General features: G+C 35.5%; 2 protein-coding genes and 1 pseudogene across 7 annotated transcripts in view; 2 read left to right on the top strand and 1 right to left on the bottom strand.

The window, feature by feature from the left end:
• Positions 1-3304, top strand: part of LOC128013276 (polyhomeotic-like protein 3) — a 28097-nt gene extending 24793 nt beyond the window's left edge. For all 6 annotated transcript variants that reach the window (XM_052596158.1, XM_052596157.1, XM_052596155.1 and 3 more), the window contains 3 exons: positions 210-306; positions 380-650; positions 2248-3304. In XM_052596158.1, the coding sequence (XP_052452118.1) occupies positions 210-306; positions 380-650; positions 2248-2408 (529 nt within the window). In that variant the 3' untranslated portion in view covers positions 2409-3304. The remainder of the gene's footprint in view (positions 1-209; positions 307-379; positions 651-2247) is intronic.
• Positions 3305-4188: 884 nt separating this feature from the next.
• LOC128013282 (claudin-11-like) lies at positions 4189-7123 on the top strand (annotated as a pseudogene).
• Positions 7124-7176: 53 nt separating this feature from the next.
• Positions 7177-15387, bottom strand: slc7a14b (solute carrier family 7 member 14b). Its single transcript, XM_052596160.1, has 7 exons — positions 14990-15387; positions 13663-13899; positions 13334-13551; positions 13070-13216; positions 11694-11902; positions 9771-10621; positions 7177-8610 (listed from the first exon to the last, which is right to left on the bottom strand). Exons 1-7 carry the CDS (start codon positions 15285-15287, stop codon positions 8306-8308), a joined length of 2265 nt encoding a protein of 754 aa, XP_052452120.1. The 5' UTR covers positions 15288-15387; the 3' UTR covers positions 7177-8305.
• Between the last annotated feature and the right edge of the window lie 897 nt (positions 15388-16284).

Here is a 16284-nt window from a genome sequence, read left to right as displayed (position 1 = left end):
TTGAATAGTGATTCACACGCTCAAAGCCAGTAGCTAGCATTGTCCTAAAAAGACTCACACACTTACACATACATGCTGTGACAGGATGTGGTCATGGTTTGTGATAAACATCAACCCTTGACACACATTACAAGCTGCAAGGCTGATTTTGGTCAGTATGTTGGGCTGACTATAAAAACAATTTGTTTACATTCTCAATCTTTTTGCAGGTTCAGTTACACCAAACGTTTCCGTGCGCTCAGGCGCTGTGTGAGTGAGGGGGGCCACCGATCTGAGCTCAATGGTGCTGAGGAAAATTTCCACCAGGTTTGTCCAAGTTCTGTAGAGCAGAGTACTTCTTTGAGATCTGTGTGCTAATCTAAACTCTGTTACCGTCAAGGCCAAACATGGGACCACGGAGCAGTGGAGAATCCTTCAGCAGCCGCCACACGAGGGTGAAGATGGTATGGCTGCTCCAATGAAGACCAGGCTCCGCAGACACACGGAACAGGAACGAGAGCGAGAGATTAGAGTCAGGCAAACGGTGCAGGAGACGAGAAGTGCTCCCACCTCACCCATAGATCCTGTCTCCCCCACCGATGTCTCCCCCTATCCAAAACCAGCTCAGTGGTCGGTGGATCAAGTGTCAAGTTTTATATCCAATTTACCAGGTACAAAAAAACCTCTATCTATCTATCTATCTATCTATCTATCTATCTATCTATCTATCTATCTATCTATCTATCTATCTATCTATCTATCTATCTGTCTGTTTGTCTGTCTGTCTGTCTGTCTTTCTATCATTCTGTCTGTCTGTCTGTCTGTCTGTCTGTCTGTGTCTGTCTGTCTTTCTATCATTCTGTTTGTCTGTCCGTCTGTCTGTCTATCTCTCTGTCTGTATGTCTGTCTGTCTGTCCATATATCTGCCATTTGTCTATCTATCTATCTATCTATCTATCTATCTGTCTGTCTGTCTGTCTGTCTGTCTGTCTGTCTGTCTGTCTATATCTATCCATCTGTCTGTCTCTCTATATCTAACCATCTGTCTTTCTATCTATACGCCTGTCTGTCTGTCCATCTATATCTATCTGTCTGTCTGTCTGTCTGTCTATATCTATCCGTCTGTCTGTCTGTCTATATCTATCTGTCTGTCTGTCTGTCTATATCTATCCGTCTGTCTGTCCATATCTATCCGTCTGTCTGTCTCTCTATATCTAACCATCTGTCTTTCTATCTATACGTCTGTCTGTCTGTCTGTCTGTCTGTCTATATCTATCTGTCTGTCTGTCTGTCTATATCTATACGTCTGTCTGTCTGTCTGTCTGTCTGTCTGTCAATATATTTGCCATTTGTCTATCTATCTATCTATCTATCTATCTATCTATCTATCTGTCTGTCTGTATGTCTATCTATCTATCCGTCTGTCTGTCTGTCTGTCTATATCTATCCATCTGTCTGTCTGTCTGTCTGTCTGTCTGTCTATATCTATACGTCTGTCTGTCTGTCTGTCTGTCAATATATTTGCCATTTGTCTATCTATCTATCTATCTATCTGTCTGTCTGTCTGTCTGTCTGTCTATATCTATCCATCTGTCTGTCTGTCTGTCTGTCTGTCTGTCTATATCTATCCATCTGTATGTCTGTCTGTCTGTCTGTCTGTCTGTCTATATCTATCTATCCGGATATCCATCTGTCTGTCTGTCTGTCTGTCTATATCTATCCATCTGTCTGTCTGTCTGTCTGTCTGTCTATATCTATCCGTCTGTCTGTCTGTCTGTCAGTCTGTCTGTCTGTCTATATCTATCCATCTGTCTGTCTGTCTGCCTATATCTATACGTCTGTCTATCTGTCTGTCTATATCTATACGTCTGTCTGTCTATATATGTCTATCTGTCTGTCTATATCTATACGTCTATCTGTCTGTCTGTCTGTCTATATCTATCCGTCTGTCTGTCTGTCTATATCTATACGTCTATCTGTCTGTCTATATATATATATATATATATATATATATATATATATATATATATATATATATATATATATATATATATATATATATAACCATCTGTCTGTCTGTCTATATATATCTAACCATCTGTCTGTCTGTCTGTCTATATCTATCCATCTGTCTGTCTGTCTGTCTGTCTGTCTGTTAGCCAGGTTTTCTCAAGCCAACTTAAAATTTATCTTGACAAACTTTTTCCAAACTTAGTTCCATTATGTGAATGTTAGCAGTACTATTTTAACCCACCTCTATAATTTAAGGGTGTCAAGACATCGCAGAATCCTTCAGAGCCCAAGAGATCGATGGGCAGGCGTTGCTTCTTCTGACCGAAGACCATTTGATGAGCGCCATGAATGTCAAACTCGGCCCCGCTCTCAAAATATGCGCCCGCATCAACTCCCTGAAAGAAGGTGGAAGATAAAGAGAATGAAACCGAGACACAAAAGACGCTAGGTATATCCTTGTGGACCATAAGAGCACTTGCCAATAGAATAGAGCCATTTTGTGCACTTTAATCTTCAGAGATTTATGCGATTAATTTCATTGTTATGAGAAAGCTTACATGTATTTGCTTGAACTAAACTAGCAAAACCTTACAGTTCTTGTAAACTTAGCCTCTGTCTGAAAGCATGGTAGCAATATAATGGTCTCAGTCTGTGCGCGTTTTACAGGATGTATATTTAATCGCAGTAGGAGCGAACAGTTAGCATCTCCTTTTTTGTATAGGTAATCATGATCAGGGTCAATGATTTTATATTTTTGGCTGAGAGTAAAGGAGATCACTTCCTGTGTCAGCGCGGAAAGGTTTGACTAGAACAGAAGTGCTGTTATTGTGTGCATGTCCCATTGTATATATTTTCCTATCGTATTCCATATGTATACATGTATAACAATGCAGTGTTCCGTGTGTATAAATTAAAAAAAAATGTTTTGTGAAGGATTTGTAATATTTAATATATTTGTCTTCTAAGGCTCTAGAAAGTACAAATGCGAATCATTTCAAGTTTATAAACATTTTTAAACAACGTTTGAGATACTGACATAAATGACATTTTGTGAAATCTCCGCAGTGGTACTGTGTAAATCAGACAGGCAGTCAAAGAATAAGACAAGAAGAAGGTACCGGAAGGCAATCGTTTTAAATCAAGGCAGTGAAAAGGTGCCTTTTTTATGAGACCTTATGAAACTACTGTAGGCATTTTGCTGAGGCAAGTTATGTACTAGATTGTGTCATCAAGTGTTGTTTCTCATTGTTACATTACATTTCTTGTGCAACTTTTGATTATTTAATTAAACCAACTACATTTTGTTAAGGAACTTTGAATTGGTCCTTTATTGTACTAAATTCTTTGTTGATTTGATTTTTGTTTTTGTCCTTGTACAAGTGTATCTTCAACAGGTGGCAATGAGTTCAAAAGTTTGGGTCAGTAATTTGTTTCTTTTGTTTTGTTTTTTTTTTGTTCAGAAATTAATCATTTTGTTCTGCAAGAATTTCAAAAGTTCTAACTATTCATCAAAGAATCGTGAAAAAAATTATCATGGCTTCCAGAAAAACATTAAGTACTACAACTGTTTTCAACATTAATAATAAATGTTTCTTGTGCAGCAAATCAGCATATTAGAATGATTTCTGAAGGATCATGTGACACTGAAGTAATGGCTGCTGAAAAATATGCTTTGTCATCCAGGAAAAAAAATATACATAAAATAAATAAATGCAATAAAATCTCGTTAAACAAAAGAAATCTTACTGACCCCAAACACTTGAACAGTAGTGTATAAATCTGTTTTCTGTCATTTAGAAAGGGTGATTTTTCTAAACTTGGTATGAGTCATCATAAAGCCTCCAGATATGTGTCTGATGTTAAATTGGTCTTGGACAGCATAATATCATCTAACCCACTAGATGGCATTCTCGCCCAAAACAGTAATTCCATACTTTCTCAGAAAGCGTGTTTTTAAAGTGTTTTAAAGTTCTGTTGTAGTTTGTGAAATATTTTACCGGCTATTTAATTTGTGAGTAAGCCTAAAAATAAAACACTGAGAGAGAAAATGAAAGCAGAGATTTATTATCACTATATAAAATCAAAGATGTTATTCTCCAAGCTTTGAGGGACGGCGATTATGACGTATGTTGCTGTACTTTCTTCTGATTGGCTGAAAGTTATGTTGGCCACGTCCACTATAAAAAAAGTAAATTTATCAAGTGGACTGTTTTCACGGTCCATTCTCAAACTGTTATGCTCATCTTCTCCATAATTTAGGATCAGAGATATTTAAATATTTTCAATGTTTTTCTATTAGTTTTTTTTTTTTTTACTTGAATACCATAACATCTTCTCTGCAAACACATATTCAGTCAGAATGTCCCATAGCTGTCACCTGCTTTGTGGTTTTTTAATGAGCTGCATCGGCTAGACTGGTATTATAATAGCGACATCAACAAACGACTGGGTGGTTGACCTATGGTGGTGACCTGTAAATACGGCATGCACACCTGCAGGAAGATGGATGAACTGGAGACCAAGGGCTTGTGGACAGAGTGCGTCATCTCTACTGCTCTCTATCACTGCATCTCACTCAACCAGATCCTCGAGATGCCAGGTTTAACATCATTCTTTTATTTGCATGCATTCTTTTTTCCCCCCTTTATGGATTTTACACAAATCGTAATGTAGTTAAGTTGTTTTTTTATTATTATTTATTTACTAACTCTAAAATAATATGTGAGTTGACAAGTTCGATGGAATTATTAAAAATTGTGTATTCGTGCCCTTTTTATAATGTGTATATATAAGTGTTTCATTTTTATTTTAGTTTTCTGTGTGTGCAAATTCTAGGTTGTCAGGGATGTTGAATGCATTTGTTGTTGTGTTTGTGTGAAGCTTACATCCAGACGTCTCGCGCTCTGATGGTCTCCTCCTCTCTGCTCGGTCTGCCGGCTCTGGCGCTCGTGCTGCTGGCGATGCCATGCGTCAAACTGAGCCACGGGACTGAAGACAGCAAATACAGACGCGCAGTCCTGGGGGGGACTACTTATACTGTTCATATGTGAGTTATTACTGTATTATTCATGCTTATTAGGGTCAGACCGTCAGCTTCAGGAAGAGGTGTCATTCAAAAAAAAAAAAAAAAAAGACATTTCAATGGTCATTTCTTAAAGGGGTAGTTCACCCCAAAATTAAAGCGCTGTCATTTATTAACTCAAATTTTGTTACAAAATCTGTTCACTTTCATTGTTACAGAACACAAAAATAGTCAATAATGTGCTACTTGCTTTTTTTTTTTTTTTAATAGAATGAAAGTTTAAATAATATAAAATTATCAAAAAAGTTGTTTTGTGCATTAGTCTTCTGAAGTAATATAGGATAACTTTTTTTTGTTTTGTAAGTCGTTATATAGTCAGTGTGTAAACCTGAGGGCTGGATCAGTCATTTATGATTTGGATCAGTCAATTAATTGAGAAGATCTACCTCACAAGAACAACTTATCACTACTTCACTCATGAGCTCTCATGTAAGCGCCAACAAGAATTATGTTCAGTGAATGTGTTATTTCAATTTTTAAGTGTACTGTCCTTTAAACGTATTACTCAATTCTAAATTAGATACAGCCATGGTACCATTTCCTGCAAAGGACCTCTTGATTACTCATGAACCTAAAATAAAAATGTGTTAAATTGTTGAAAATGTTGCAGTTCTAAGCAAAATGCTTTATGTTGTCCTCTGGTCGTTCATATCAGGCTTTCAACAATCAGGGCTGAAAATGTCCTTGACTGAAGTAACTGTAAAACATCCAGAGATTTCCTACATCCTGTTAGAATGGGAAGAGCCAGTCATGGTCAACTCTCCGACCCGTTTGTACAGGTGGCTGGTTTACTTTTGGCTTATCAGAAGTAACCTTCAAATCAAGAAGGATTCTTGATTTGAGAACAGTCAAGCATCGTTTCTCCATTCCAGTCAAGTCAGTTTGCTATTCTCCATGATTGTGGTACTACATTATAATTGCCTTCCTCTTGTTTTCAGCTCTGTGTGGGATGGTGTCGATGGTGTGGTTCCCCATCGGAGTGCTTCACGAGGACGGCCTGATGTCGTTCGGATTCTCTCTGTATGCTGGCTGGGTCGGTTCAGCCCTTTGTTTTTTAGGCAGCTCGGTGATGATTTGTTGCTCAAGGGCTGACGGCCCAAATCAAAATCCTGAAAACCGCTACTACTACTCAAAACACAGCGGAGTTACCAACTCCAGCCCTCCTATTAACAACCATGCCAAGAGCGCACATGTGTGAGAGTGAAGACACACTGGATAGGACCGCAGGCTCCTTACCTCATGATTTGAACACACCAATCAAATATGTGAACAATTTGTTTTCTACTACCATGGTCTGACTGCAAACATGTGAAGATTTTGCGGGGACAGAGAATTCAGTGGAAACTGTTCTCTAAAACTTGCAGACATTTCAACATCAAAGGCTTTGTTTGCAAAGAATTCAAAGGGAAACAGTTCTGGGTTCCTTAGGCATGTTTTTACTTTCGTAGACGTTGTGCAAATAAGCTGATTAGATAATGCCAGCATTTACAAAAGCATGTACACCCAGACAGACATATACTAGACAGATGAACAGGAAACCTGTGTGATTAAATGACCAGATGTCATCTGCACTGTTTTCCTGATCTCCTCACAGTTTCCTGCACACAACCAAGGAAATCAGCATTTGATATTTGAGAAAAAAATCTCTGTAAGAGGATAACCCATCATTTTTCTGGTCTCATATAGTTGAAGGTTGATTTACTGTGGTAATGTATTATTTTAAGCACTGTTTGGGGGGTTTGAAGACATAAAAGCTACCATTCAGTGTTATGCATATTGTTTGTATTAATCGTCATATGTCATCTCAATCACAAATGTAATGAAAACATGAACTTGCGAAATATTTTTATAACTGCTGACACAAAAAAGACACTGTGTTTGTAAAATATATTAATTTTAATATTTCATTTGAAATATATTCTTTCAAACATGTAACTGTTGATCTCTGTGTATAGAAATGTTATAGCTGTTTGGAAGAAAGGTGAATATCTTCATGCAGACCTAAACAAGGGTGAAACCACAAGGGTAAGACTACCAGCATTTCTACAAACCAGCATAGAAGGAATTCGATATCAACGTCACAAAATATTTAGAGAACTATTAAGCTTTCACAAGGAGCCAATCATAATATTTCCCCCTGAAATTCAAGGGAGAGCTTGAGATTTTAGATCAAACACAGCTGTGGAGAAGATGCAAGGTGAAAAGTCCACTCAGTGCATCTACAGAGGGTTTCTGCTCATGTCGTGACAACTTGCATGAGTTGCTGCTTTTAAGAGTCTTCCTGAGTATTTATAAGGAGAAGACAAAGGCCCTGCTTTTAGGATCGAAGTATGATGAAAAAGTGAATTTAAAATCAACACTGTAACAGCAGCTCACATGAGAAAAAAAAACTAACTCTGTTAAATATCTAAGTAAGCATATATTTGATTTAAGTAGAATAACATTAAGGAGCGGCTATTTAAAGGCACTTATGAAGCCTCAATTAAAAAAAAAAAAAAAACGGTCTAAATATCCCTCTAGATAATTGCTTATCTGTCACAAGGTGCAAATGCATTTTTACAAGTACCTGTTCTAGAACAAATATTTTTCAGTTCACTAAGAAATACACACAAAATGTTTTAATAATTAGAGAGACATTAAAGAACACCTTCAAATCTAGAAAATCCTTCAGTGACTGATTTTGTCAAGTAGAATGTGTTCCTGGACTGACATTTGTTCCTCTCAGACAAGCACATACTAACATTAAACAGTTTTTTTTTTTTTTTTTTTTTTACTGATTTTAATAATGGATTTGTTTAGTAATAGTTTTTGTCTTTTGACAAAAATATTGTTTAAATTCATATTGCCATGTGACACTAATTTATTAAATAAATTAATAAAAAAATAAATTGTTTTAAAGTAAGCATGAAATGTAAATTCTTAATGATCTTCTTGTAAACAATTTATCCGTGCATCATGTTTTTTGTTTTACTTTTTTAATCAAATTTCCTTAAATGATTTTCAGTTCACTCCGATGTCACTCCGATGTCGCTTCCATCTCATTCTGACTTTAAACATATATTATCAACAGGGTATTTTAATTAAAATTATCTAATTTATTGTCATAATGCACATTTTGTCTTTAGTACTTATTACAGTATTGTTGCATTGACCTAGGAACATATTCTATTTGCCAAAATCGTGGGCACCCAAATCAAACCTCCACTGCGACAGTAGTTTAGTGTATATTGCTCACTCAGGTGAATACTCTTCATTGACCAGCTCCTCAAAGCCTTTATTGGTCCTGCCTTTGCTTCTGTAAGTGTGACTGTTGGACGATCTCTGGTAATGTTTCTGATTGTCATACTCCTCAGCCGCCCAGCCCTGGTACTGTCCGTCCTCTTCGTCCTCCTGAGGAGGGAGGTCTTCATCGACATTGAAGCTGTCGTCCACCTCTGTGTCATACCTCTGGTAGGAGCTGGCGTGAGCCGCTTCCTCTCTAGCGCTGAGTTCCAGCGAGCTGTTCCACATCCCGTAGCTAAAATAGATCAACACACCTGTAGGATGAAGAGATGAGGACAGTTAAGAATGATCATTCTAATTATATTCTAATTTTATGAGAACAGAAGTGCGCACCATGACTACATTAACAACATAAAGGAATATCTTTGGAATCACTTTCAGAACTGCAGTGTGCAGCTTATATAGTCATCGCTATAGTTATCATTTTTGGTGTAAATGGGCCCTTACAGATGATTGGGAATATATGGATTACAGCTGCATGATTTTTTGATAAAAATTGTGATTGAGCTTTTAAATGTTAATTATTTTTTGTTTTGGTGCCAATAGTCTCACGGGCAGTGCACCAACATATAGCACCGTTGCGCTTCAGTCATCCTGAGTTCGAGTCTCGGCATGGACCTTTTCCGATCCTGCCCCCCTTCTTTTACAGTGAAATATCACAATAGTAGTATTTATTATTTTATTTGGTTTCTAAATATTTAAGTAACATTAAATAATATGTAAATAATTTAATATTGCAAAAATAATACATGTAAATATATATAAATATTAATTGTAAATAATATGTAAAGAATATTGTTAATACATAATTATTTCCCTTTTATTATTATTATAAATACATGTTTAATCATTTTTTTAATAATTAATGAAATATTTTTTTTAAATAAAACATTTACAATTATTTATTTATAATCCAAATAAAATCAACAACAATACAAAACCAGAAATATGACTATTTTAAGTTTTCTCTGTAAAATGTATGATTAAAGAAATATGAAATATTATTAAATAATATTTTATGATTTAGTAATAATAATTATAATAATAATTACTACTAATACTACTACTAAATCACAAAATATTATTTCACATTTTTATATTTTATTTAAACAATATATTTACAATCAAAATTTTAAAAAGAAAGAAAAAAATCCTATTGTAATATTTCATTTCAATATTTAAAAAAAAAAAGAATTATAATAGTCTTAATTTCTTAATAGTTAATTGATAATGAGTAAATTACGAGCTGCGTACTTGTAAGAACTGTTCTATGCTTAACTTGCAACATGCACTTAAATTTATTTTATTTAATCGCAGCCTTTGCAATTTAATAATCATACAGTTATAATAAGTTTTATTCTGATTAATCATGTAGCCCTAATGTTTAGCATTCACAAGAGAAGGTCTGGCTTACCTAGTGAGCACCACACCACAAAGCGCACCCAGGTGATGCTGGAGAGTTTGAGCATGAGGTAAATGTTCACCAGCATGGCAGCGATGGGCACAAAGGGCACACAGGGCGCCATGTAGGGCAGCTTTTTAGGGCTCTCGGGCTGCCGGAGAATAATAATAACCAAAGTAACCATGAGGACAACTATAGTCATTATAAAAGGTAATATTGCCCAACGAGCTCCTCCTGAGACCTGGTCGAAACCATAGATGACAAGCGTCCAGAGAAAGAAGGTCAAGATGAAGAAAAGGAGGACACAGGAAGTAACAGTACGTCCTGTTGCAGGAGTGGGCCTATCGCCCAAGTTTGGAAGTCCCAAACGCATCCGTATAGTATAATAATGAGACCCCAAAATGCGTTTCAAGAGACTATTGGAGTCGTCCACCTCAGTGCCATTATCTCCAACACCGTAGCCAGAACTATCCGACTGGTAACCTCCAGAGTCTGATTTTTCGATCAGAGTTTCATCGTCTCCTTTGGAGGGGAGGTTCTTGGACCCACAGGGGTTGTCGGTGTACTCTTCTCCGTCAGGTGAGTTCATGTCCTTCTCACTAGCTGCCATCATTTCCTCCTTCCTCTTCCGCTCCTCCTCTTCCTCTTCAGTAAGGAAACTGGTGAAGCTGTCTCTGTCGGGCTGATATCGCAGAAGCAGCACACATACTGACACCAGTGTGTAGGCCAGCAGCGTGCCGATGGACATCATCTCGATCAGGTCCCTCAGACTCACCAGAAGAGCCAACAGAGCAGCCAGAGAGCCTGACACAGCACAGGCCAGCACAGGCGTCTCGGTGTGCGGACTCACAAAGGACAGGAACCTGGAGCACACACCAACAAGCCAGAGTTATTATAGAGAACTAAAACTAAAACCATAGAAAACGTTGTTACTTGAAGTAAAATCATCGTTCACATAAAATACAATTTCATTTCAGCCATTCCCAAGACAATTATATGAAATCTATACAGACATTTGAAAATAATGACAAAAATATGTAATAAAATGGCTGAAACTGTAACTAATTTTGTTCTGATAAAAATTGTGATCACAATTTAAAATGTGATTTAATCATTTAAAAAAAAAACATGTTTGCTGTGCTTGTTTTGTAGGGCTGGCCAAAATCTTGTGATTAAAAAATACTTATACAAAAAAAAAATAATAATAATAATAATAATATTAATAATTAAAAAAAATAATAATAATAATAAAACCTGCAAAAACATAAAACAAAACTAACTAAAACTAACTAAAAAACATAATTGTGGGTTTTTAAGATAAAAACTGTGATGCACAATTTGAGCAACATTTTTAAAAAAAAGAAATAATATTCAGATAATTTATTTGTATATTAAAATAAATAATAAATGTTGCAATAACCTACAGAAAATTTACTAAAACTTACTAAAACTTACTAAAATAGAAATTTTAAATTTTCTAGGTTTTCTTTCGTTGAGTTTTATTTTGTGAATAAAAACTAAATCTGCATAAAAAACGAATACAAATTACAAAAGAAAATAAAAACTGGAAAAATTACCAAAAGCTACAATTATTAAAACTTTAACTTAAAAAAAGCTATTTTCCATTTGTGATTTAACCTTTAATAAAATAATAATAATAATAATAAATCCATGTTTGCTTCATTTGTTTGAATAGGGCTGCACAATTTGGCCAAATCTTTGATTAACTGTAAATTACATATTTACAGTAAAAACAAAAACAAAAAAAACAACAACAACTAATAACTATTTGAACCCATAACAAAATTACTCAAATTAAACTGAAAACAGAAAATATAAATATAAAAATATGGAACTAAAAATAGCACAAACAAACTTGGGATAAAAAGTTTGTAAAACATGCATAGCATAAAAAAAGAAAACATATACACATACCTGAAAAGCAGCCCATCTCCTGCCATGGCATAGATGACTCTGGGCATAGGGAAGAGAGATCCCAGCAGGCTGACAGTGAGTCCTGCAACAGCGCCCACAGCTACAATATACTTCCCTGCCAGGAAGCCGTGAATGGCAAACATCTCCATCAGCGGGGCATCGCCATCAATCCGGTTAAATGGCACCAACAGCGTCAGAATCACACTCACCTCAGACGTATAAACAGGTAGAAAGCTTATTATGTGGAAGTTTTCACAACAATTTAAAATATATATCACAATCACAAATCACAATCTCAGTCCAGAACTTATTTCAAGGTGTGGCAATGAATGGATGCCGAAGGACGATTCATCCAATTCCATAGCACAATAAGAAAGCTCATGATGCATTTAATCTGTCTCAGGAGAGTAAAAGCAAATTGCTTTCAGATTAATATTTGAAAAAGGAGGTCTTCAGCTCTAGGGATCAGAATAGGGCTTAAATAAATTACAGGCCAGGTCTGAAGTGCTTGAATGATTCATTGAATTGTTTGAATGAGCAATGTAGGCTGAACTTTTTGCATATCTTGTACACCTATTTTTTCTGCAGTGCCTCTCAAGTTAGGTTACAAATTATAGAATCCATGTTTATTTTATAAATATCTTTCAGGCCATCTATAAGCTGGTATAAAAGCTTTCTGAACCAAATGTATGATGATCCCTATGAGAGGCACATGCTTCTTAAAGGGATAGTCCACCCAAAAATGAAAATTCTGTCATTAATTACTCACCCTCATGGTGTTCCTAACCCATGAGACCTTCATTTATCTTCAGAACACAAATTAAGATAGTTCTAGTGAAATCCGAGAGCTTTCTTCATAGACAGCAACACAACTGACATGTTTAAGGCCCAGAAAGGTAGTAAGGACATTATTAAAATAGTCCATGTGGCATCAGTGGCTCAAGCGTAATGTTATAAAGCTATGAGAATCCTTTTTGTGTCATTGTTTGACACGTAAGAGTAGAAATTGTTGAATAAAGTTGTTATTTTTTTTCTTTGCACATAGAAATATATTTGAACGTGTCAGGTCTGTTGCTGTCTGTGAAGGATCAGAAATCTCTTGGATTTCACAGAAAGGTCTTACGAGTTTGGAACAACATGAGGGCAAGTAATTAATGACAGAATTTTACATTTTTGGTGAATTATCCCTTTAAAAAAATAAAGGCCACTAAATGTTTTAATATTTTCGTATTACACAGATCCATTTATACTGAGTGAGAAAAGCCTTAATCATGATATTATAAATGCAACTAAAATGTATTATTATGTCATTAAAGAAAGTTAACTAATGTCTTCTCAGTTCAGTATTTGGGTAAGATAGGAGTCAGTTTACTCACAGAGACGTAGGCTGTGAGACAGGTGACGAGAGACGCGGTTATGGCATACGGAATAGAAGTGTCAGGGCTCTTGGCCTCTTCTCCTGTGGTGGCGATAATATCAAAACCAATGAAGGCATAGAAACAGGTCGCAGCTCCTTGCATGACCTAAAGAGCACATACAACATTGATCTTTATTTTGTAGAATGCTCATTTTGCTAAACATCACATGCACTGAAGACAAAGAGTAATGCATTTACATTCCTATACAGTTAACATTCTTACCCCTGACCAGCCATAAGGCAGAAACCTCCCATCTTCCCAGTTGGCTCCAGAAAGGAAAAACAGTCCAGCAAGCACCATAAAGACCCACACGACCAGGTTAACAACATTCAACACATTATTGAAGCTCACAGAGTTTTTCACCCCAAAACCCACGATCACCGTCACCACCATAGCAATCAGCAGAGCCAGCAGGTCTGGATAAGATTCCTCTCCCTTACCTGGAATGAGGCAAACGAATGAACTGTTTGAGGAACATGAAGGATGGATAAAGCCCACATCAACCACACAGGTGATTTGTTTAGTGTCTGATTACTAGGATGGACACTCACCCAGGCCATTCATTGTGCCAAGATGGTTGATCATGTAGCGGCTGATGGTGTGATTGGCTAAAGAGTCGAACATGCTGCTCAGAGCACTGGCCCCCGCTGCTGTGCCAATCAAATACTCCAGAATGAGATTCCAGCCAATGAAAAAGGCCACAAATTCTCCCACTGTGACATAACTGTACGTGTAGGCGGAGCCTGTTGTCTTAGGCACTCTCACACCAAACTCAGCATAGCAGACACCTGTGTGAAACTCACTGAGATTAGCTGTTTGACCAGTTCAGAATACAGAAACACATTTAAAATCAATGTCTGGAATTTTATAGATGTTAATTTAGGTCTCATCTTATCGTTTCTATGTTTTTGTTTTTTTATTAGGGATTTAATGACAAAACTTTTACTGGCAATGTAAAATTATTTATATAATTTAATGTAGAATTTCTAATTATTATTAATAATAATATAACTTTTGTATTACTATTAAATATAGTTATATATACAGTCTTACAGTTTTATTTTTCAGTTTATTAGGAAAAAGTAATTGCTTAAAGTTTACAGTGTTTAAAGTTTTATTGGCATTGTAAAAGTATTTATAATTATAATTTATGTAGAAATTATTATTGTTATTAGAAAAATAATAACAATTATAATATGCTTAAATATTTCAATATAGTCTTATGTTTTCATTTTTTGAAAAAATATTCACATTCATAATTTATGCAGAAAAATATTATTATTAAAAATAATAATAACATTTATTAATGTTTAAAAATAATTAGTCTTATGTTTTTATTTTCTGTTTATTAGTAAAATAATTGTGGGAATATGGTATATTTATATAATTTTATTTATTTTTAAAATGTATTGAACATTTTTTTTTTATTAAAAAGTTGGCCTGTGTTTAAAATTCAATAATAAATTCACCATTCTGTTATTTCTATTTTGTATTATTATTATTTTATTACTCTATTTCAGTTTCATTCTGTTATTTCTATTTTGTATTATTATTATTTTATTACTCTATTTCAGTTCATTCAGACTGAGTCTGGTTCTTGGACTGACAGGTCTCAGTCTTGTGGTTCTTGGTCTAGAACTGGGTCAAGTCTTGGTTTGGTAGACTTATATATATATATATATATATATATATATTAAATTAAAAAAAGTATAAAAAAAATGTATATATATATGCACAGTATACTGTATATAAAACATGTAATTGTCAAGCTAACTGTACAGATAAGAGGCCTATTTATGTTATAGCATCAGCAGTGATTTTTGATGTCCTAAATTCAAATGCAAACTGTTCCTAAAATCAAAAGTCATAAATTCTCACCTGACAGAATGGATGCCACAGCTGCAATGATGAAGGACAAGATCACTCCAGGTCCTGCCATTTCCTTAGCCACAAGCCCAGCGACCACATACATGCCAGTGCCCACACAGCTGCCCACCCCGAGTGACACCAGATCCACTGTAGTGAGCACACGGGCGAGCCTGGTGCCGTGCAGGTCATCTGAGCCCTCCTGCATGGAGTCCACAGGTTTAGTGCGCAGGATTCGAGAGTGGAGTCCATACCAGGACGACTCCCACTCAATTCTCCTGGGGTCCAGTTTAGCAAAGACAGCGCTCATCCTCCAGCACAGGAAGACTTGAATAAAAGAAGGGTGAGGTTTGTCCTCAGTGTCTCGTTCCAGGTGTTTCCTCTAAACTTGTCTTGTATGAGTGTCTCCTGCTTTATTCTTTGCTCCCTCCTCTCTCTCTCTCTCTCTCACACACACACACACACACACACACACAGGCTCAGAGAGGATCCATGATCTGATCAATCATCATAGTGCTCTATACAAAATCCGCAATGACATCCTACAAAAAGAGCATGTTATTCACATATTATCCACAGATAATGAAACATAATCAACTCAGACAAAACATCATGCTAGGTTTAATACTGCAGAGCAACATGTTACAATAGTCAGACAATAGAATGTGTTCCTTCATTCACTTAGGTGAAATGTTGCTATGGTGGCACGTCTCATTAAACTTGCAGATTAGCATATGGAGAGCATCAGATATCCAGTGGACATTGATATACTAATAGAGAGAACAATGTGAATAGAATGGCATATTTCAACCTGAAGAAACAGTAGTAGAAGAGGTCTGTAAACAGAACCAGATTGGTGCTTTATGATATAAAGGTTGAATTAACATTGAACAGTTATTGGAACAGATAAACTGTGAGAACCATAATTGCAAATGTATTTGCTATATACATATAGCCTTACTGAAGAAACTTAATATGTATCATATTACTAACTAGATAGATACTATAATAGATAAAACTATATTAACAATAAATATTAATATAATATAAAACAGTATACTTACTATATTATTATCTATTATATATGTTTATAATATTACATTTAAAATCATGTTATTTTGAAAATTTCTGTCAGAATTGAAAATTCCTGAATATTTAGCATATTTCATCCATTCATTATATATAATACAATGGCAACGCAATGGTCTTACTAAAACAAAACAATATTGATACTGTATGTTTTATGTAAAAAAATTGTCTTAACATTTTTATATTAAATTAATGACATCCTCCTGCTTTAAAAAAAT

This window comes from Carassius gibelio, chromosome B24 (genome assembly GCF_023724105.1).
Source record: "Carassius gibelio isolate Cgi1373 ecotype wild population from Czech Republic chromosome B24, carGib1.2-hapl.c, whole genome shotgun sequence".
NCBI lineage: Eukaryota > Metazoa > Chordata > Actinopteri > Cypriniformes > Cyprinidae > Carassius > Carassius gibelio.
This window is presented reverse-complemented; position numbering and strand designations above follow the sequence as displayed.

Bases quoted from the DNA above. Each gene is read 5' to 3' on its own strand.
- slc7a14b (XM_052596160.1), bottom strand. From the start codon at position 15,287: ATGAGCGCTGTCTTTGCTAAACTGGACCCCAGGAGAATTGAGTGGGAG. The intron at 10,622-11,693 runs GTATGTGTATAT...TGTGTGCTCCAG, and splicing joins GGAGATGGGCTGCTTTTCAG to GTTCCTGTCCTTTGTGAGTC. The intron at 8,611-9,770 runs GTAAGCCAGACC...TTCATCCTACAG, and splicing joins TGTGGTGTGGTGCTCACTAG to GTGTGTTGATCTATTTTAGC.